Below are 22,960 nucleotides of genomic sequence, written 5' to 3' on the forward strand. Positions count from 1 at the left end.
AGCAAAGTGACTTGCAATGCTCATAAGCACAAACATTGATTGGAAATATTATCCGTTGCGCTCTATCTTTGTTGATTTTATGAATGATTACAGTAAATAGTTTAACTGTATACGATGCAGTCAACCTGGTCGAGTACTTACTCTGTATTTGATCGAATAGGCCTGCCTATCTGCTTGCTATAAGATACTCGTTAATAAGGCTGCTGAAAAACTGTTTACAGAGCGCGTTTCAATTCGCTTCAGCAGTGACACTGGCCTGGGCTAGAAGATAGACTCCTTAAATCTTCTCGAAACGTAACAACTTATTGCAATAATTAAGCTCAAGAATATCAATGCTTAACAAGAACGTGCACAGGAATATTTTGGGACAGTAAATGTGATCCACTTTAATAGGAGTTATCAAGTGTAGACATAAATTCAGCTACGTTCGCTTTTAGAATGATTCGAACTGGTAAAGCAAAATAATAAAAGAGGAATATTTATGAGTCACTTATTGGCGGATTTGTACTAGTAGTAAAAATGGTCAGGTTTTATGTATACATATCATTATTCGATTATTATCATTATACTCAATTATTTAAGCATTTTACACATAGACAATACTTCACAAAATATTTCAATTAATTAATATATTTTGAAACTAATTACTAAAGGAATATGAAAAATGACGGAGCTTCGCACTATTCTCTGGCGCTATCCAGCATGATATATATATATATATATATATATATATATATAAGTATATATATAATATATAATATATATAAGTATTAAAAAATATATCGAACTTCTGAAAACTATACGACGAACGTCAAAGCTAATAGACAATACTTCTTGTATTTATCTACAAAACAACTTGAGATATACAGGTATGTGTAACCTGATAAATTCAACGAGCTTACCTCAACTATTTCATTTCACAGTATTCTCAGTGCAGGTTACTTCCCGGTTTCAGCTACTAATATTGTTTACGTTTTTCGCTTTCGCGCCTTCCTAGACCAAATTGAAATCTGCCCGCCACAAGATTGTGTCCATTGTGGCGTGTTTGGTCCATGTTTTGGTAGCGAAACAATGTTTTGACCGTGTAACCTCTTCTCGCAATAAAGGTTGCCAGGAAAGTAACGAGTACAACTGGCTTTGGGAGTCTCCTAGATGTCGGTGCAGCGGTGGAATGTTGTCCTGCGGGGCTCACGGAGAACCTTCTCGACCGCCCCAGGCACTCCGCCACCCCAGACGAAGACGAAATTCGGTACGGCGTTACCAAATATTTAAATGATCAGGTCTTAGTTCGTTTAACCGTCAATAGAATATCTCCGGCTGTTTATTGTATAGCAGTTTGCCATAAAACAGTGCAATTGCTTTTGTCAAGACTGGTTATCTGATATGTCCAAGAGTCTTTAAGGTTATAGTAGAAGTTCAATGCGAATTTATTCTATGTGGTACTGAAATACATGTAGTGCTGTCGTGAATTTTAGTGCTTCAGCTGTGAGAAGTCATGTGTTTACAGTTAACATCATAAAAAAAATGAAATGCATTTGATCAGTTTGTTCAGGAAGTGGGCTTTTATCGGTACTGTTTCACAGGTCCCTTAAAGGATGAAGACCGCATTTTCCAGAATTTGTACGGCCGGCATGACTGGAGGCTTAAGGGGGCTATGTCTCGTGGAGATTGGTAAGACACTCATAATGATATCTGTTTACGACGCCCATTTTTAACCAAGGAGTATCCTTACAGGTTAGTTGCATTGATATCATGATGTATTTTTGTATTCATCTTGAGCGAAAGCTCTTGTGATCAGAACGTCTCGGTGTTGGCTGTTTATGCCGATAAGTGATACGTTTAGCGTGAAACTGCGCCAAAGTAGGTATTCAACAAAAGAGCGAAGCCTTATTTTGTATATTATATAGATTTAGCAAAAGATACAACTTGTGTATTATTGTACTGAATTCTAATAGATGTATTCAACAATTTTTATTGAAATCGTTAAATACGTCATTACAATCGTTAAATTTATTGTAAATCAAAACAGTGCGCAAAATGTCATGTTTTTCTAACAGGCCATACCCAGATTAGTAAAGATCGTTTTCACTTTTGTACATTAAACCTTCACCTCCAATTGAATATCCTTTAAGAAGTTAAGTTAGATTAGAAAAATTTGGTGATTTTATGTTTTTAAGCTATATTAAATAATCTATTACAAGAATTGTACAAACATTTTGTCATTAGAGAATATATACTCGAAATACTTGAAATGTATTATATAGGAGATGACGACATCTTCAATATATTTTGCATGCCTCATATATTGCCTATATATATATATATATATATATATATATATATATATATATATAACCGTGAAGCAATTACCAAATACGAGTTCAATTACAACTTTCAGGTATAAGACAAAAGAAATCATTGATAAAGGAGCAGAATGGATCATTAACGAGGTGAAGACATCGGGTCTTCGTGGTCGGGGCGGAGCTGGTTTCCCCTCTGGCCTCAAATGGAGCTTTATGAACAAACCTTCGGATGGTCGACCTAAGTACGTAGTTTCACACCCAGTTTCTGTTGAAACATTTCAATTGTATAGAGGCGTAATTCATTCGTCTTTCACTTACAAACGTAATGATATGTTAACATTAAGATATGCGAGTCGCTATGCCCAACATGAGCTGAAGTAAATGGCATCTGTTAGAATATAGCTTTAGCTTAATAATACCACATTATTAATTATAATACATATCGATTTGCCTATCCACAGGTATCTGGTCGTAAATGCCGATGAAGGTGAACCCGGTACATGTAAGGATCGCGAAATTATGCGACATGATCCGCACACACTCGTCGAAGGGTGCCTCATCGCCGGCAGGGCAATGGGTGCCCGTGCAGCATACATCTACATTCGTGGAGAGTTCTACAATGAAGCCTCCAACCTTCAAATTGCTATTAAGGTCCGTATACTGCGGGTAGCAATGAATTACTGAAGTTTATCATATCCAAAAGGCCAGTTAGCTGTAAATTAGAGTGTGAGAACTGCTAAGACATGATGAAACGTATGATAATTTTAGCAAGTTCAAACATCATGGTGATCTGGTACTGTCAAAGTCAAGCTTCATGACCTCTGTGCAGGTCCGACTACACGTTCACTCCGCAATTGATATGAATGCGCTTAATTAAAATATTGTTTTTTATAACTATAATGTAATTAACTGCCTCACTTTGTTAATATTGTAGGAGGCCTACGCTGCCGGTTTAATTGGCAGAAATGCTTGCAATAGTGGATACGACTTCGATGTGTTTGTCCACCGGGGAGCTGGCGCGTACATCTGTGGAGAAGAAACCGCTTTAATCGAATCGATTGAAGGCAAGCAGGGCAAACCACGTTTAAAGCCGCCATTCCCAGCCGATGTGGGCGTCTTCGGATGTCCCACGACCGTCACAAACGTGGAGACTGTTGCTGTGTCACCGACAATCTGTCGCCGTGGTATGTGACGTTGTTGGAGTTAGTACTTCACAGTCGAGTTCTTGCTTCTGCTATTATTTTGTAAAATATAGCAGCCTCTGAATTTGGATTTATAAATCAATTGTCATATGATGCATCTTGAATTAACTAGTTTAAATTACTAACTCGGAGCAAAAATTAGCTTGCCAATGTATTAAAAATACTTGATCCTGGTTGCGCATCGTAGAATAGATTTACGATTTAGTATGTTTCCTGTACTATGTCCTTGCTGAAGGTGGAGCGTGGTTTGCATCATTTGGCCGTACACGAAACAGCGGCACAAAGCTCTTCAACATTTCCGGTCACGTCAATAACCCCTGCACGGTCGAAGAAGAAATGAGTATTCCGCTTAAGGAGCTTATCGAAATTCACTCTGGCGGTGTCATTGGAGGATGGGATAACCTGCTGTGCGTGATTCCGGGTGGCTCATCCACACCTGTGATACCCAAGAATATCTGTGATGATGTCCTTATGGACTTCGACGCGCTTGTTGCCGCACAAACGGGTTTGGGTACGGCGGCTGTTATTGTGATGAATAAACAGACCGATATTATTCGGGCAATTCATCGACTCATCGAGTTCTATAAGCACGAGAGCTGTGGACAGTGTACCCCATGTCGTGAGGGTGTTGGATGGATGAACAAGATTATGGCGCGATTTGTTAAAGGTTTGTTGCTGTATTACCGTTATGCTCATTCTGAAGCTCTCTCATTTAGAAAACACTTACAAACTGCAATTGAAGCACGCCATTGTAAGTATTGTCGAAAAAGAAAGAAACGATAGCGATTAGCCCATAATTTTAATAGAAGTACAAATTCACTGTTGTACTAAGCTCATGATGCGTGGCACCTTTTCCTGCATCGTCATATTACGAATTTGATTAACAAAAATAATAGGTCGAATCATGAGCTTCCGTCTACACTGTGGACTTAAACTACTGTAAGATATTATTCTTGATAAATTACACGTGAAGTTAAATATCTACATAGAATTTGCTCATGCTTTGCTTATTTTTTCCAAATACAAACATTAATAGGTTTCATCGGTTAATTATAGCCGATGTTTTATGAAAATGCTTATTTTTCGCATTATTTGCTAAGTCATTCTTGGTTTCGTATCATCTGCTTATTACAGGCGATGCTAAATCGGAGGAGATCGACATGATCTACGAATTGTCGAAGCAGATTGAGGGTCATACCATCTGTGCGTTGGGTGATGGTGCAGCGTGGCCCGTGCAGGGTCTTATTCGACATTTCCGACCCATCATTGAAAATAGGATAGCGCAGTTCAATCGCCGGTCTGCTTCTGCAAAAAACTAGATGCACCAACTGAAATTTTACGGCAGAATATCTATGTCCTCTAGTAGTGACTTGGTTACAAACAAAACGTCATAATTAATAAATGGATTTATCCTAAATTTGCTTTTTCCAGTCAAACCCAAAGCGCATGACTCGAAAACCGAGTACAGAGTCAAAATAAATGATAAATTTCACCTGGAATTTGCAAAGATTAAAGACTGAACAATAACATTTGTAGGTAGAATGTAGTAAAAAGTTGTAAAAAAAGTTGGGTATTATCTGAAGTGGGTGGCTGTGAAACAAAAAAATAATAAAAAGTACATGTATACTACATTTTTGGTGTTAATCTTGATATTCATTATTGTTTCAACCTATTGTTTGCTACCTAATGAATATAGTAATTCGATTTTAGGCTAAATATACAAAATGAAAAACTTCTTTTGCATCCTACAAAAGCTTTTTTGCACTAAAGTGAAGCTGACGCGCGAATATGTTGAAATGATGGTTTCGATGTATATATATGTTGTGTTATTTATCCTACTAGTGTGGCACATCGAGTGCATATGAAAGCGGCTATGGATGGTCAAAAAAAATTCCCAGGGTCCTTCTAATCAATGCAGGGGAAGTATCTGAATATCAGGTGGAGTAAATGCCAAAGAAGATTCTTATTATGCGGCCATGAAAGGGTACGTAAGTTCAAAAAGTAATCAAAATTTGTTTGGACAGATCAACTGAACAGCTTATACCTTTTCAGCGTTAGCTCTGTGTCATATCGAATACATCTAATCATATTTTGATATCTACTCTGTTTAGAACTAAGCACATTACTGTCTCGGCTGCAAATTTTTAAAAAGTTATTTTGTTACAACAGTTCGGTTAATATTAGAATGTAAAAACATCTCTAGCGTACGTGAATGATTTTTAATGAATACGGCTTCGTTTGTGTGTGTAATTTCTATCTCTGTGAATTTTCCTTCATTTGCCTCTTAGATTCTTAGCTTAGATGAATAGCAAAACTAAGTTTTGCTGTTCACAAATCGATCAGCTGTTTGGTCGAGGAATTGTACTTAAAGACGCAAGAAACCTGCCCTAAATGATCTACACCCTCCCCGCCCCACTCACGCCGCCTGTATTAGTGATGATGCTGTAACCCCTTAACAATGTTATCGGTTCAGGGCAAACTTGCATCCTTACTGTCGCAAATAATGAGAGCGTTCCAGTGGAAAACAAACTGGCTGTGCGGACTATGTACTTTTACCCAGTTTGCCAAATAACAGGCGCATAGCTCTGGCATATAAAGCGTTCCTTACACTTCGAGATAAACAAAAGTGGTTTCGTGTCATTTCTGCTATCAACCCCTTAAAAACGACATATTGGCAAGCACTAGATCTCCCTCTTAGGAGACGTTATCCTGGCCTTAAACAGAATTAAGTATATAACAGCTATAAAAGGGCAACTTATTTCTATGCTGCGTCGCTGAGTTTGTCGTTAACGTTGATGAACAAAGTTGATTACTCCGGCTGAACAAAGCAAATGCGGCCATAGCATTGTACTTTACGAACTTTTTGTCTACGCACATCCTCATCCTCCAAAAGTAATTTTTCTTAAAGACAAAGTAACTATATTTGTTGAGTAAGTTTTCGTAATCTGTGGAAAAACGACCTTTAAGTTCGTCAAGGTCGACCGCAAATATACAATCGGAACTAATTAAAATAATTGCTTTGCAAGGTGTTTAGTTAGGAAACACCAGCTATGCATCCACATTTCACATACTATAAAACAGAATCCAGCTGTCGAGTCTGTGACACCGGACAAACATTAACTCTCCCTCAGTTGTAGTTTAGAAACAAGATGTATTCCCATTATTACATTATTATTGTTATTATTTTACACACTTTTTTTACTTCGCTTCCCACTGGGCCTCATATAAAAGAACCCTTCCCAGCCTGACCAATGTGTATAAAACTACAGTTTCGTTTTAACGTGTCCACACATATAGATGACTTTTAAATACCCATTCTCAAGATGCTGTGAGACGCCCTAAACTGCTGCCATTTTGCCCGCGCACGCGGGAGCTTCTACATCGTGTACCAAAACTGAATCAAATGTTACCGCTAGTTTGCAGCTGTTGGTTAAGTCGTTATTCAACAAGCAACTGCTCATACTGTCATATTTCAATGACGCTACGCTGTTGAACACACCATCTTGGTTTGCGCTACTGTCTCGCGCGGTTGTTTACGCTCGGCGCTTCCCTCACCGCTGCGACTACCACCGCTCCGTTTGCTCTCACCTACACAAGCCGACACACATTCATTCTTCATCGCACGAAGATTCTCACGAATGAAACAAACGATAGGCGGAAAGCACAAGCCAAGTAAACGCCCGATTGCTTCTGCTCGGGCCAAACAGCATAATAAAATGCCGACTGATGAAATCCGCACCGACAACTAGTACATCGACCAGCCAACCGCGCTGCCCGTGTTAGTGATGATGCTGTAATCCTTTAATAACATTATTGGTTCAGGGCAAACTTACATTCTTACTGTCGCAAATAATGAGAGTGCTGCAGTGTAAAACAGACTATGTATGTAAAACTGTGTGGACTATGTACCTTTACCCAGTTTGCCTAATGACAGGCGCATAGCTTTGGCATATAAGGCGCTCGTCGCACTTCGAAATTAATAAAAGCGGTTTCGTGTCATTTCTGCTATCAACTCCCTCTTAAAAGACGTTATCCTGGCCTCAAACAGAATTAAGTATATGACAGCTATAAAAGGGCAACTTATTTCTGTGCTGCGTCACTGAGTTGGTCGTTAACGTTTATGAACAAAGTTGATTACTCCGGCTGAACAAAGCCATTGCGGCCATAATATCGTACATTACGAAGTTATTATCTACGCACACCCTCACCCTCGATGAAGTGTTTTTGCTTTCTAATGTGATTGTCATATGTACGGATTTTCTGTGCGCTTCGGCCCTCGCCCATATGCCTTAACGGTGCAACAAATGAAAGCCACGAACGAAAACAACTAGAATATTCCATGCGAAATAGTTCATCGGCTACTTTGACGAGGTCAGAATAGACAAAACATTTCGCGCATCTAGCCATTGCTCGCAAGCAAAAACGGTCACAGAACAATCCAAATTCGATAAACTGGCTCTGTAAAGGTCCTCTTCGTGAAGGATGCGTATGACTCACTCAACGGTAGATCACCTGCTCTGTCGTACGGCGACCCGACACGAAACTACTCCTATTCATTCTCGCGGAGGCTGGTTTCGTCAGAATAAAACTCGCGATGTATTGCCGCTGCGACTATTGCAGTTGTTCAAATCGTGTGCAGTTATAGTATTTGTATAATTTCGTTCAACGACTAATAACATTATAATGTTGTGGAGTGCCTCGCGTAACACGGTACCAAACCTTTGGGTAGATTCTTCGTAGTTCTATGCGCCGAGGAAAGCGTTATTGCATCGCGAGATTTTTGTTTGCATTAAACACAGCCGTGTATTCGGGAATGTATCCCGGCATTCATATCGGTGAAACAAAGCTTAAGTAGCGATTACGACCAAAACGACTTCAATAAAGTCCGCTGCTGTTGTGATACTGTTACGCTGTAAGTCTGTGTGGCCGATACGGCGGCGAATAAAGTAAGATTTGTAGTAGATTTGGCTAAAGTGGGCTAGGCTTCCAAATACACAACGGCAAGTGGAATCGAGTAAGAAACTCACATTGGTTGGCCCTTCTGGTAAATGATTGTTTAGCGGACAAATGCTGCAGGACGTCCTGTTACTGAAATTCGTTCCGCCGTTTATCAAGATCGGGGAACAAGGGTTTAGGGGAGGATCATAACAAAACAACAAGCATGTAACAAAGCTATCAAGATTTTACAATTTTCCTTTATTTTTATTACTCTTATAATGCCCATATAGAATATACTCATTTCGCTTGTATTTTCGACTACTACGAATGTTGAATTAGTCTAACAATACAATGAGCAGCAACACCATATCAGTATGTCGATGTGTAGCAATATTGCTGATATCTTTACGAATTCTGAAATCTTAGGGTCAGTGGGTTGCAGTGTGTCTGTGTGGATGGATGTGTTACGCCTAGAGCCGACCTTGTTTTGTGCATCTACTTCTTAACTATAATGATTGCACGTAAACGACATTAATGCGACCAGTGGCCCGTCTGACCACGGTTCGAGTTAATAATTGAATTCTACTAAAGTTAGGTATATAGGCAGGTAAAGGCGGTCCGATAATCGGTTGCTTTAACTATTTCAACGTCAGTGATTGAACCATCTGATTCGTCATTCGCTACTGCTGTGGCCGTGCTGTTGTCGCAATCGAAGAGTATAGCTCCTATCTTCTTTTAGCGATGACCTGCTGCTAATGGTCATTTAAAACAAAATCATCTTCCGTTTTGGTAACTGGTGACTTTTTTCGGCGCATACATTGCTAAGTGTGTTCGTGACTGACCTGTCGGCGCTACAGCAACGATAACAACAGGCCAGTGCTATACTTGTGACACTATCGTGTTTCTTCAACTACCACTGGTTAATAATGATTTCGGATATCAACACCTCGTTTTATCACGGCATCAAATCAAACTGATCATTTCATTTGTTGTTTTGCCCAGTATATGATGTTTTCCTCGTCGTAACGACGACAAAACAGAAGTTGGAAAACAAATGATTGATAGTCGATTTTATCGTCAGCTGACGTGTATTGTTATTGGATAGATTAGGCGATTGGCTGTGCTGTCGACAAGGTTTGTGTGTTGGTCCGCACGAGCATGTGTGCCCTGTACCATAACTGATCCAGTTAACTCGAAGAATTCAGGGGTGCAATGTAAGTGATTGGCGGATAGTTGTCACCGCAACGAGTCGCTGCTGCATTGGAAGAAGTAAACAAAGCCACCGTGATCGCCGTGACAGCGATCCCGTATCTAACCGACTTGTCTGTGATGTGAAGACTGGTAAGCGCTTGCCTCGTCCTCGGCAGCCGTAATCGTGACTGTGCAACAACTTAACACGTGCTTGCAACTATCTATGTGACGTGACGCTATGCCCGGAGTAAACGTTTGTAAATAACAAAGTGAGACAAGAGTCGTAATCAAGCGAATTTTGTGGGGTCGAAAATCCGTCGACCGCGATAGTGAGACCGTCAAAAACGAAGAATGCAGTCGGTAGCTAGAGAGGACTCACGAGTCGAAGGAATCGGTGATGAGGTTCGTATGAACAAAGGCTTACATGAAATAAACTACCTCCATAGTTAATAACGTGAAAAGCAAGGATTCGCACAGTAATTAAGTGACGTTGACCATTAAGTGATGTTGGCTAGCCACGCTTTTAAGCTCGATAGCTACTTGGCATGTCAAAAGAATGAATGCATTTTAGTGGCGGTAGATGTTTGCATATTTATTAGGGGAGAAAAGATTACTACATGCTATGAGTCGATCGTAAACAACGTGCCTGTAAAGGGCATGCACCGTCCCGTTGTTGAGAACAAAATGCCCAACTATAACTCGACGAACCGGAATTGAATAGTCTATAAAATACCTTGTAAGTAGCGTGTTTAAGAGAAGTAGCGAGTTTAGATAACGATTGCAGATGTGATATATTTTTATACATTGTGGCTAAAATCTCTTCAGTGCTAGGCTCTATACATCAGCATTACATATCGCTGTTAACATATTGTTTACGCGAGAAATCTAGTCAGTAGTAATTTGCGTGTAAACATAAATATTTCAAATCAGCTTTGTTCCGCCGTTCGTGCATTCTGTAGTGGATACTGTTCCACTAGCCCTCTTTTCAGCTAAGGTGACATCGAAGATTATCATACGTTTGAAACCTATTTGTCATCGCTTTTAATTTAAGCAGCTGTGAAGTAGATTTTAAGACCCAGGTAGGCAGCATACGAGTCACGTGGAATAAACTCAATATATAATATATGAACGATTGTAAATAGAAAACTGAAGCAATTTTATTCCATGTAGAACAATGAAAACCGAAACGAAGTAGTTTTATGTAAAATTAAAATAATAATAACAACAGTGCTTTAATATGCGATGATTTCGCTGCGTGGCAACGAAACTCATGGTACTATCTAATTATCTGGAAGATCTGGAAAAACATGATCCCTTTAGGAATATTGATTATAATGACTGAATCAAATGGCTGCATTCATCCACGTGCCATAAGTCGATGTTAAATATACTTCATATACATGATGTTAGATGCAGTTAGTTATAATTGTTTTCTTGTCCAAAAATGTTTTTCATCTCACGAAAAAACTTCAAAGTCAGAATTTGTTCTACGTTTACTTTGAAAATTGCTAACGGAAACTATCGGGCGAAAGGTTGACAAGACGCTAATATTCTAACATTGCATTAACTGAAAGACTCAGCAACAACACTCAGTTGACCAAGACGGTAGGCTGTCTAGTCTAGTACATGTATCCTTCTTCGAGGCGTCTATCAATTGAATCTTCTCTAGATCCACACTCGTTTCATTGAGCTTCTTCATTCGCGAACTTCTGCAAGGTTGGACCGTGAATGATGGGTTTGTCCCAACAATAGCTCGGAAACAGCTTCGTGTTTGACCAATTTAAATTACAAGGGTCGATAACACGTCGCCCCATGGCACATTCAAAGACAGACCGACTCAATTTTAAATCGGCTAGCATAGTTCGAAGTTGGTAGACCTTGAGTAGTCCGGATTTTGATAGTTAATTTTAAGAGCACATTTTAATAGAACATTTTCAATATAACTCATATATCCACCTCTTTATTTGTCAGATAGCATTGACACACTTTGATCGAAGCATGTACATCCAGACGTATGTAATGTTAGTACTGATCCCAGAGGATACCATGTTACTATGCTATACTCGTTTTTTCCATGGGGTATCGAATTTATTGCTCTCGGCATTTTGTGTTGCAGGCTATCAGTTCATTCGACCTAAAAACGTGAAGTTAAAAGGATCAAAGCTGCGGACATTGCAGAATGTGAGACCGGACAACTACCCTATGAGTTAGTTATTTGTTGCCTGTTGCTTTTATCAATTCTAACGGTCTACTCGAGCATTGTGATTGGAATTACAAAATAATTAGACTTTCAAGATGAATGTAGCGGTTTCCACCATAGGTGCTTAAATAGATATTCTGGAAACTATGCTGCTCCTTTTTTTTGGCATAGTATGTTCAATAAGACATGTTTGAGTCATTTGCCAATTTTCGACTCTCACGGGTTTCTACCTTACGTGAAAAACTCATTAGGTTCTGTCTTCATAAAGCCCCGGTATTAGAAATGCCAGTTCTGAAGTCCGTTTGAAAAATCTCATTTTTCAATTCCGGTAATACAAACAGCGACTGCAGACCTCAATGTTGTTCTTTCTATTTATTCAAAATATCTTTCGAGCTGATCTGCATTATAGTGATGAATTATCTGCATTATAGAATGCACTAGGCACTTTAAGCTCCAGCAAAATAAAATCGCTTACATGTTGCGATAATGGAGTGGATTCAGATCTACTGGTCGTCTAGTGCCTTACAGATGTTGCTGTTATTACTGTATTTTAACGAAAGATGTTGAGCTAGTCGTTTTTATTTCGTCTGTGCAGGTGACAAGCGATTGACCCGAAGCACACCGATACTGCAGCAAACCCTGCTGCGATCTGTTGTTTTGCTACGTACTTCATGATACCCAGTGCAAGTGTATAACATCACAAACACAATTCTATGTTATGGTATGGTACGAGATTTCTTAATACGCTTAATTATTGCAGTCAGGGGAATAAAACAGCACAATGACCTTACGATATATTTCTTGTTACAAAGAAGCCATCATGTCTTTGTGTAGAGTTTTTATCACACGTCATTGAATTTTTACCAAAGCCTCAATGTTCCTGTCCGATTCCCAACGAGCCGTTCTCTTTTGGTTTATTTAGGCACTCTTAAGTTGTACCTACTACCTGGTAGCGTATTACCTAGCGTCTGCTCGTTTATTTTCCCCGTTTTTGCCATTATCGCCAGCCAGTTGCCAGCAGTGTCATCGAACGTTTCCGTATGGTCCTTGCGGTTGACGTACCCATATACGCATGTCATTATTATCCAAATGTTCTGGCTCGTCAATATTGACATTTTGCTTGCAACTGCCCCTCCCCCACGGCTCCTTCCGGCAGCCGCCGGTTGGGTGACGACTGTCATTTAAATACTAGTATTACGATAACTTGTTTTACTGTAATGGTTCGTACGACTTTTTTAGGAATGATAGATGATGTGTTTCGGCGCCTCTTACGTTCAGCGCGTAGTCCTTTTTCCTTCTATAAGTCTTTATAGCTTTCATCGCATAATTGATAAAAATGAACTATCTGGTGCTGACTTGTTAGATTTGGGAAGTTCAAACAGCAATATTAACACCAATATTTAAAAACAGAGTAACTGCAGTTGGTTAACGGCGCAACAGTAAGTGCCATAACAGCACTACTATGAATAGCATATATTGGTAGCCAAGCTTGAATGGGAATGGTGTACCTAAGCATTCTGCTAGACTAAGTAGACAGGGCCACTGGTTCGCCAATAAATATTTGATCTTGGATATTTAGTAGTTTGTAGTTCGTGTAATTTTTTAGCCACGTATTACTCAATCGAAAGATATTTTAGTGAACAAAATGACTCACGAAAACTAAGCGTCCACATTTGGTTTAATGTGTCTGTGGTTAGTGACAAGATGGTTTTCAAAAGCTATCCTTTTAAGGTGTAGTAATGGACTACCGAGATATTGTCGTCATAATGATTTTGCATGTCTGATTTCCTTACGGTAGCTATTGATACTGTTTAAATGAACTATGTGAGGGATCAACAATTTTAAAATAGGGTTGGTGGGACCTTCCAAATGACATAACAGTTAAAACCGGTAACGTAGATAGTGTCACTACCACTTTCTTTTGCAGCGTACAAACAATCCTTGAATAGTACATCCTCCTTTTCGCTACTGGCATTGTACCTACGCGAGGCTGCCTTTAGTAAAATAAAAAAAAAAACACTGATAATCTGAGTATTTTGCCGTGATTACACGGCGAAGAAATTGTCGAGCTACTGAAAGAGGGCTGAATAAAGTAAAATGGCAAAATCACCCTGTTCGAAAGCGCAAGAAGGGTAATTTTACTTTGAATTAAATACCGTGACCTGACTGTTTTTGCTTTCTTAAACAGTATTGTCTACCGAAACGAACGATTAAACCGCGGTAATAAAAAGTATAAATTATAAGCAAAGAATCAGAGGCGGGTTATGCTATGGGCAATAGAGAAAAAGTGAACAGACATGCTGTTGTTAAACGAAGCCTACTAGTCTTCCCGAGGTAAATTTCTTTCCAATTGTAAAAACAGTTCAGGCTTGCTTTGCGAACCCTATGCACCAAATCATTACTAACACACCGATATCGTGTGTCGAGCGAAAATCTTAAGGACTAGAAGAACGAACCGACGACAAAGAAGTCCTCAAGGATGTCTAAAATAAAAGGATTATGTAATCTTTCTTTGCTTTAAAGATGCGTGTAAGTGGATAGTTTAAACACTTGGTAAAAGCCTTGTGATGCCATAAAAGATCGGGAAAACTCACTAGTAACGAAAACTCACAGCAAATATCGTACTGAACATTGGCAACAAGTCACGCAGCACATAACTCATGTGCAGGCAGATAATTTCGGTAATCCGTCGGCCGACGCCTAAAAAGATGAATACGTTTTTATTTTTAGATAGACCTATCCGAAAAAATGTCATAGGTTGAAAGGAGACGGAGAACTACTTGACTCATACAAAATATTAAAGCTATGACTAAGCGTGACCTTTCCGAGTTCCTGTAGCTTACACATAACGAGATTTCTCGTTTTGCTTTGTTTTCAGTAATGGTTTTCCAGGGATGGAGAGATGGGTAACAGATATGTTCTTTGTTTGCAGTTGCAAAGTTCAATCTTTACAGGACAGCAACGCCAAGCTGTTCAAAAAAGTAATTATCGAAGATATCCCATAGGGCTATACAGTTTCGCATAATATTTTTTAATCTTTTATATTCCTCGAGAATGAATGAAATTAAGCTTATATACAGATATAAGACATGTGTCACACCGATCGAAAAACTCAATTGGCTATGTAATGTGCGATAATCGTTCCAGTTACCAATGGTTTAAAATATTTTGTAGTTTGTTGCTTTAGAAGATCACCACGTCACCTGCGTGTACCACATGTTGCAACGATGAATTTGCAATGAGTTTAGTAAACTACTTATGATTATTTAGCCTTATTACCGACACAGCTGAACCGAAGGACGCAATATTACATATCTTGTAGTTTTTTGCGTAGCAGACATTATTGAAATCAATACATTTTTCGCTAAGTTTGTCTCAAAAGCAATTTGGTTATTGTATATCTGTAGAAAAGCAGCCTTTGTAACGAGGTAGCTTTCTTTTTTGACAAATAACATTAACACTTCTCTAGAATGAGACAAGCTTGAGGTTAGTTTAGGAGGCACTGTTTTCCTTGGCGTAATTCATATTTTGTATTCTTCTCATGTGTATGTCTTCATTTTTCATGTGTATAATGTGTGATCAGAAATTCTTATCACACATTTCACACTTGTTTAATTTGCCCATTGAATCTGCCAGCATTGATCGTCGGTCTTTTGAAGCCGTGACTAGAACTATCATGATAACCCCCTTTGAAATAAGTTATGGCTGTGGTGTGTCGGTGAAGCTTGATTTTTTTTTGAAGGTTTCTTTCGAATTATTGTAGTGGGCGTAGCGTTCAAATAGAAGCTTGCGAGTATCAAGTACCGTTAAAAGGAGGCAACCATCAATTTTGATGCTGGCGTAATCGGCCTTCGCAGGTTCGCTACAGGTCTACATATGTAGAAAGGTTTGTTAGAATGATTTTTCGCGGGTCCATTTGGTTTTCCTGGGACATACAAAAGCTGCAAGAAACATCGGCGGTCATCCGACCAGAGTTCTTCACAGGTCCCGCTTTTTGTTCTGATTTGGAGTACAAGCCCTTCATTCCACCTAAATTACACTGAAGGGGACGCGTCTATGGTATCAAATGTGCTAATCAAACAATGATCGTTGAACTCTGTCGAATTATCGAAGCATCGTGGATGCTCTCTTTTCGCAATATGTTTTTCGACCATTTGTACCATCACACCAACATAATTCCTTCCCGTTGAACTACACAGCATTCAGATTGAAGGAAATAATGTAAATATAACTCGTTCTGATAGACGACATCTTTTTCGGTCTAACAGACAGTACCTTGGATTTGGAGCCATAAGGAAAACGTTTACTTTATAAGATAGGGGTGTGATTACGGCTTAATTTCCACTTGAACATCCGTAGTGAATTATTTCTGTTCGCGGCAAAACGATCTAATCACCCAAAGAATAAACGCCAAATAAACGCATCGTCTCCAGTGCGTGGTTATTCTATATCGCAGTTGTGACACGATGCTTACAGAAGCTCTATAGCTCACGTATAGTTTCACAGTTCGTTGATTAAGTGACTAAGTGATTGCTCAATATGGACTCCTGTAACATTATTTAGTACAGGTGCGTCAAAGGCAAAGCGCGTCATTGAGCGAAATTTATGGTGTAATGACTAGTCATTTCAACAGTAAATAAATAAAATAAAAGTAAAATACTTCAACAATGCTACTATATACAAACGAATACCGACGCAGGTTTCGAAGTCAGATTTGCTTGAGTATGTCCCAGAATTTATCTTGAAAAGTTGGATACGGTAAAGACAAGTTGAGGACGACATTTTTATGGGCTGAAGTGTACACTGAACACATAAGCAGCAATTCCTGTCTAGGAACGGAGTAGCGTCAGGGTGGCTGTCAATATTAGGTAGTTTTTACGTTGTTATGCTGCCAGGGTCAGTAATGTGGCTATATTCATTCGGCTTTTCAGGTAATCACCGGTTTCGTATTTACGACAATCTTCACCGCCGGTGTCGTGTACCAACTATGGTAAGTAATCGGGTAAAGGAACGCCTACTTAGTAATTTTACGTACAAGTAAGGAAAATTTAAGAGGAGACGTTTTCTCAGGGCGTTATTCTTTGTGGTGCCATGAAAGACGTTGATTTACTAAATGGATTATCAGCCAATTATATGTACCCTATTGTTCTTAACAGCCCTTTTATTTGGTCATGTTAGGATTGATTGAGGTCTTTAAACTCGTAATGACACTGCACGCATCGTAAGCTATCAGGTTGTATAACAATAGTGTTCCGAACGGGTACTATTTGATCTTAGCGATGACATATTTTAGTCTATTTCGTTTCTGCTAGAATTCAGAATACTGCAAACCTTTAGTTGCACTTTTTAGGAGCTTTGTAAAAAGCACAACGTACTAGTCATTTCGGTACCCAATAAGCAATATAAGTAGATGATATGACAGCCAAAGTGGAAACGCAGAACTCCACAAACTCTTTATCGTGACGAAAACTAGAATTGTTTAGTACTTGACAGGCTGCATATACGAACATGATCGTAAATCACATAATGGGCAAATTCGAAAGACCGTTTGTCCCACCCTTATTATTGACACCAGTTGTGTAAAAAGCGTAACTATATATCTCATGTGAAATAATTCTATATCTATTCGAATCGTCGTCCAAAACGTCGTTCTGCTAAACATTTAATAGTTGGGGGCATTTTAGTTCATTTATGATTTTCCTTTTTTTCTGTTCACCGTGTTGTCAGGCGGACTATGGACATTACGTGGTTTGTAAATCTATGGCGACCAGGCGGTGCTGATGACCAGATGCCTCCCTCACAAGCAGCCGTTCCGCCCCGACTGGTAAGCCAACGGTCATATCTCAAATATGAAGGCAGTGCCAAGTATAGTGAACGAAAACCTAGTTCTGAAAAGGACAAATTCATACGCATGCGCGTTTTATTGTTTGTTGATTATCGTGACATAATCTTCAATGACGTATGACCGCTAGTGAATGAAACATAGAGCACACTGGGTCGTCATTTCGTGAAATTTTAACTGTAGATACATTGATTATCACAAAGCATATTGATTAAGTATAATATGGTGAACGATAATACGCAGCACTTAAGGTACTTCATCTTTCAGTTTCAGAATGGAAGAAAAAAATCTTTCTGCCGTTGCAGATACCCTTGATGGTGCAAAATGTTACGCTATTGCAAAGCCTTTAATATGGTTCTTAGAATAGATTCCGAAGAAGATTCGGAATAAAAAGACACGTCTCAAAGCATATGAAAGTCAAAAGCAGCTTATCACGCTGTTGGTAATGCGACCTCATTTTTCGCGATTTTTTTTCTCTATTGTTTCCCTATGTTAGTTTCAACGCGTCCTTGGGCCTGATGAAAAATGCTTCATTTGCTTGGAGGGACTTCGATTGCCCGTGGAGACAAACTGCGGGCATGCATTCTGCGCCATATGTTTACTCGACTGGCTCGAGGGGTCCCGTTCGAACGAGGTAAAGACGTCCTGTCCCGTTTGCCGATCCCACGTTTACGTCTTATTGAAGTGTTTTGCGCAGCCATCCGAAGATGATGAGCAGCAAATGCGACAGATACGAAGAATCAATCAGTACAACAGGAGACATTCGGGAGAGCCACGGCCGGTACGTGTTGATTGGTAACGGATTGAGGAACTGGTTCCGGCCGGCCAATATAAATAATTGCTTGATTCATAGCGGGATTTCATTCAACGATTCCTGGTTGCTAAACCAAAGACCTGGCCGTCCACGCCATATCACTAAATAGGTAATCTGCTATATATCTTCGGTACCCCAATGTACTTCAACGCTAATACGCAGTTAAGCCAGCAACGCGAGTGGTCTTCCTCTAGAACCTGCTCTTAGCTAGGCGCTGCACCAGCAAATAGTAGTTGTGTAACATAATAACTATTACCGTAATGGCAAGCATGAATTCGCCGACGCAGCAAATTTTGTGTTTACTTATAGGGATGTCATATTAATGATCTTCATGCGCGGTGCACTGCTTTTTCTCATACGGGTTAGATGATAGGCAACAGTTTGACGGACCTTAACTTATTTATACCAGATATTACTTAACTGTTGTTGATCTTTTTGGCAAAATGTTTTCTTTTTGCAAGAAGGTATTATAGCACAACTTACTGTGTGCTACGAAGTTCAGCTAATTGCATTCGTGTTTACGTGTTATTCTTAGGACCCCCTACAGTCCAATATTCCTGCATTTTTTTTCATATTTAATTTTCATATTAGCTTTAACTGACTGACTTTTCTTCCATCTTGGTTTTTGCAGTGGATCGAGCACGTACGCGATTTGCCCCTACTGCTACGCCATGTCTTCAACGAGTTTTTTTCCTTGGGCGGCCTTATGTATATGTTTCGATTGCGAATTTTTCTTTGCTTTTTGGCCGCGCTCGTGTACCTAATTTCACCACTAGACATGATCCCCGAAGCGGTGTTCGGACTTCTCGGTTTACTCGATGACCTTTTCGTCCTCGTCCTATTAGGCGTCTACATGACGCTAATATATCGGCGGTTTCTTGCCGAACGCTGGACGCACGACTAGCCGAAGATGATCCTGTTGAAAGTGAAGGGAATGACAGGTCTGCTACAGGCGGTGTATGCCACACTGTCTGCAATCTTTTGCATTAATAATAATAATCTGACATCGTTCATGATATCCTCCGGCGCCCTCGTAGATGAACAAGAAATGGAAAGCTCAGGTAAAAAAGGATCTTAATGGCTACTACGCAGCAGATCGTGTGCGCAGTGGCGAAATCGCCTGGTTTCTAATTTCGTTCGAAAGCACTAACGCAATCAGTGACGCCGATCTAATCCAATGATTTTCTTGTCTTGTGATATCATTCGTGATCCCAAACGAGAAAAAACGAGCGTGTGTAGAGCCCCAACGGTATGACAACTAGTAGTCCCGCTAACGAAAACAAAAAGGACTAATTGCGAGCTAAGCAAATTCGCGGACGGGAAGATGGCATCAGCAAGATCGACAATTACAGCAACAAAGATTTAGTACATATATGTATACGATTATTAAACAACAATTGACAGTGAGATAACCACGTTTTCCTAAGTCATCTAGCGAGATTTCATGTATGTACATGTAGCACGGTATATAGCATAATGAGTACCTAAGTTCATTTAGTAATCGAATGTGATAATGGTTTTCTCTAATATGTAGTCCAAGTCGAGGCATGCTCAACAACAACCGGCTCAGCCACCGCTGGCAGAATGGAAAAGAACTAAGAATTTCCTTGCATATTAGTTTACGTGTGTTTTATGGGTGAGTAAGCTATTTACAGCATGCTAGTATCTGGGGCAAACGACTTGAGTAGCAATAAACCTGTGTGTTGAAGAATCTTCTAGGCTTATTGTAGTATACATTCTATGACATTTACCTCGTTGAGCGATAGTGGCACATTTCTCTAAATTTACTCAATCGCGTGTCGTTAATACTAAGAGAGCTCTAACAGCAGTACTTAATGATTTTTAGTGGTCACCATAATGTTACTTTAACTCCACGATCCTCCCCTTTATGTCCAAGTAAACGCATTGGCGCTTCCGGTGGTAATGGATTTCGTTTATGATTATTAACTATTGAATTTTAAAGGTGTGCTGCGTTATTTAACGGCATCAGCGCGATAATAGAGGGAAGAGAAACGTTTGATAGTCCTGAGAGACTGACAATCCGTAATAGACGTTGCTAAGAGGACAGAACTCAGAATAAAATACCAGATGACTTTGAACTATTTCAAGTCATGAGATGAAAGGGTATAGTGCCATCTTCGGACCCTAATGAAAATGATAGCACAGAATGGTCCAAAATGATCACGGTTTGAATACTAATTATGTTATACAGCCATAACGAGAATACGTCATTTTAACATATGCATGAGCCAATAAAATAATGAGTGTGGCTTACACTATCTACTTTGAACGCATATACAATGCACTGTCTTCTCCACTTTTATGGTCGCAGCGAATTTCAACGTCAGAACAAATCGACGGAAAAAATCCGTAATCAGTGGATTTAACAATATAATATTGTTAAATTAAAAGTCGCGTCTCAGTTGTCGTAGATAGTCTAAAGCACGTGTAGTAGTGATAGATGAAAATAAGGGAAAAGCAATTCTGAGTTTAAAAAAATCACTTGGGGCGATTCGAGGGGTCGAACCTTCCTCCTATGAGTTGTAAGAATAAGAATTTGGTCAATGATTAAATGAGTAACTATGCCTTGTTGTAAGTTGCAATTAACGCAACCGTAGAATCCACATGTATAAGAGAGACGCTTCCAGCAGTCGTCCGATGCAAATGACAATACGCTCACTGAAAATATATGATCATGTTCTTGATTTTAATTAACTTGCTAACTAACTAATTAAATCTTTCTGATTTGATACCGGCAAGCACGGCAAGGCATTTCTAAGCGTGCTCTATGCTATAACATTCTTTGGCTGGGTGTTAATTTGCTACCGAGAACATAAACATGACCTCCAGCTCCTCTCGATCAACGTGTACGATTACCAGCTACTATAATAACAAACCGAAATCAGTGGCACAAGGACTGTCGTATAAATTTCGAATTCACAAATCATGATAATATCCAACTACGATCGCGAATTTTTACTTGAAAGGAGCTTAAATTGTCTAACAACAAACTTTCTGTTAATAAAAGCGCCGCTGGATATGTGTGTACGTGTTCAACATAATACAGAAATATTAAACAATTTCTAAGCAGATGCAACCTCTGCAGTTCTTTTTAAAATGACTGGAAGGGCCTCTTCTACAAGCTTTAGAAGACAAAGCACATTGGGCAAGCAAGAGCGATATCACAAGTTATACACGTTACCCATTTAAATCAGACTGCTAGACAAAGACCAGATTCTTTTTTGTTAGTAAAAATCAGTATTGCCAGATCAATGTTCTTTATGGTACAATAATTCCAGTGAATGTGCACTAACCGAAACTTTCGTACGTACTGTATCTGTATAAGTGTCAAAATAGACATTTTTTGCCAAGTGGACTAATAAGTGGACGCCTGATCTAATTTTTTTGCTTGCTTTATCTGATCATGATAATTATAGCAATTTATGATATTAAAGTTACTAAAAAAATACAACATTTTCACTGAATAGAATAGAGAAATCATATATGCAGGTGATTAAATGCCCGTGTCCGTCAAAGAAAGCGAAAAGGTAAAGAAAAAGAGAATGTTCCAATGTTACAGGACATTCTACGAAAGTGGGTGAAGCTGATAACGACGCGTACACGCCTTGATGATAATCACGAGCGATACCATGACTAAGAAGATGTTGGTATATATATAAAGTAATAAATTATTTTGGCTGGCAGCAATGAGTGTGCTGCTAGGGTGTTTATAATTGTTTGGTGTCTTTACTATATATGAAAAATAGTTGTAAAAGACATTGAAACAGAAAGTGATTCAGAGACGCATCTTCTCAGGGAAACCAGCATATATCTACTACTGTTCTATCGGAAGCTGCCGACAAGCTGAGCTAAAATTCTCTATGTGATTTTACACTATTGAAACCTAGTTTGCACGGTAAAAAAGACCCATATGCACTTCCCCTTCACATGATGTTGCCTAACTTGGAAACAGGGGATACACAGTCTTTGAAACGAAGGGCATGGATTTTGAAGCAATGCCCTACTACACTTTTTTTTCATTTTTTCCCTTTTTGTCAACAGTTCGAAACAAAGGCACTACCACAGTTAAACAACGCAATAACCAAGAATATTGCTTCATATACGGATAAATCATCTTCTTTTTTAATGATTTTCAATTCAGTGATGCAATTTTTCTAAAAAAAATCGGTGCCCAACCCCTAGTACTATCTGGGAGTATTGAATCAATACTCGAACACTGGCTTAGTCAAGCTAACTTACATAATTTCAAACAAATACTTGAATGGGTAAAAAAACAAGTGTTTGCTTAATTTATTTTTTACTTGTATGTAAGCATATTTCGGCAGCTGCAACGGCTGTGAAGCTTTGATTATGAAATGCACTTTTTCATGTTGTAAAAGTTGTCCTAGTTGAACTAGGCTATATTTTGACGCATACTATAGGGCAACATGCCCTTCTCTTCTAAATGTA

At 39.2% G+C, this 22,960-nt stretch overlaps 3 protein-coding genes across 10 annotated transcripts in view; 2 read left to right on the plus strand and 1 right to left on the minus strand.

Moving 5' to 3' along the window:
* Positions 1-990, minus strand: part of LOC111262960 (guanine nucleotide-binding protein subunit alpha-11) — a 56,305-nt gene extending 55,315 nt beyond the window's left edge. The window contains exon 1 of the mRNA XM_086969382.1: positions 903-990. The gene's annotated coding sequence lies outside the window, so the exon portion shown is untranslated. The remainder of the gene's footprint in view (positions 1-902) is intronic.
* A 58-nt stretch (positions 991-1,048) lies between these two features.
* Positions 1,049-5,149, plus strand: ND-51 (NADH dehydrogenase (ubiquinone) 51 kDa subunit). The gene is made up of 7 exons (XM_022837623.2): positions 1,049-1,249; positions 1,584-1,671; positions 2,399-2,545; positions 2,765-2,954; positions 3,238-3,487; positions 3,741-4,172; positions 4,640-5,149. Exons 1-7 carry the CDS (start codon positions 1,153-1,155, stop codon positions 4,822-4,824), a joined length of 1,389 nt encoding a protein of 462 aa, XP_022693358.1. The 5' UTR covers positions 1,049-1,152; the 3' UTR covers positions 4,825-5,149.
* A 1,974-nt stretch (positions 5,150-7,123) lies between these two features.
* LOC111262966 (E3 ubiquitin-protein ligase RNF170) lies at positions 7,124-22,224 on the plus strand. Of its 8 annotated transcripts, none has more exons than XM_022837632.2 (8): positions 7,124-10,036; positions 11,751-11,840; positions 12,430-12,560; positions 16,766-16,824; positions 17,562-17,658; positions 18,173-18,457; positions 19,122-19,551; positions 22,071-22,224. In XM_022837632.2, the coding sequence occupies exons 3-7, from the start codon at positions 12,558-12,560 to the stop codon at positions 19,392-19,394; spliced, it is 717 nt and encodes a 238-aa protein (XP_022693367.1). In that variant the 5' UTR covers positions 7,124-10,036; positions 11,751-11,840; positions 12,430-12,557; the 3' UTR covers positions 19,395-19,551; positions 22,071-22,224. The 8 variants fall into 8 exon arrangements, with proteins under 8 accessions (XP_022693367.1, XP_022693366.1, XP_086825512.1 ...); XM_022837631.2 differs by having other exon boundaries at positions 12,430-12,555; XM_022837633.2 differs by lacking the exon at positions 7,124-10,036 and adding an exon at positions 10,248-10,370 and having other exon boundaries at positions 12,430-12,555.
* The last annotated feature ends 736 nt before the right edge of the window (positions 22,225-22,960 follow it).

This window comes from Varroa jacobsoni, unplaced genomic scaffold, assembly GCF_002532875.2.
Source record: "Varroa jacobsoni isolate VJ856 unplaced genomic scaffold, vjacob_1.0 scaffold_716, whole genome shotgun sequence".
NCBI classification, from domain to species: domain Eukaryota; kingdom Metazoa; phylum Arthropoda; class Arachnida; order Mesostigmata; family Varroidae; genus Varroa; species Varroa jacobsoni.

What these genes read in the sequence shown, in the direction of transcription:
- ND-51 (XM_022837623.2), top strand. Translation starts at nt 1,153, where the DNA reads ATGTCGGTGCAGCGGTGGAATGTTGTCCTGCGGGGCTCACGGAGAACC. An exon ending in GCTATGTCTCGTGGAGATTG is followed by an intron (nt 1,672 to 2,398) that starts GTAAGACACTCA and finishes TACAACTTTCAG; the next exon opens with GTATAAGACAAAAGAAATCA. An exon ending in ACCTTCAAATTGCTATTAAG is followed by an intron (nt 2,955 to 3,237) that starts GTCCGTATACTG and finishes TTAATATTGTAG; the next exon opens with GAGGCCTACGCTGCCGGTTT.
- LOC111262966 (XM_022837630.2), top strand. Translation starts at nt 9,986, where the DNA reads ATGCAGTCGGTAGCTAGAGAGGACTCACGAGTCGAAGGAATCGGTGAT. An exon ending in TCGAAGGAATCGGTGATGAG is followed by an intron (nt 10,037 to 16,765) that starts GTTCGTATGAAC and finishes TCGGCTTTTCAG; the next exon opens with GTAATCACCGGTTTCGTATT. An exon ending in CAGCCGTTCCGCCCCGACTG is followed by an intron (nt 17,659 to 18,172) that starts GTAAGCCAACGG and finishes TCCCTATGTTAG; the next exon opens with TTTCAACGCGTCCTTGGGCC.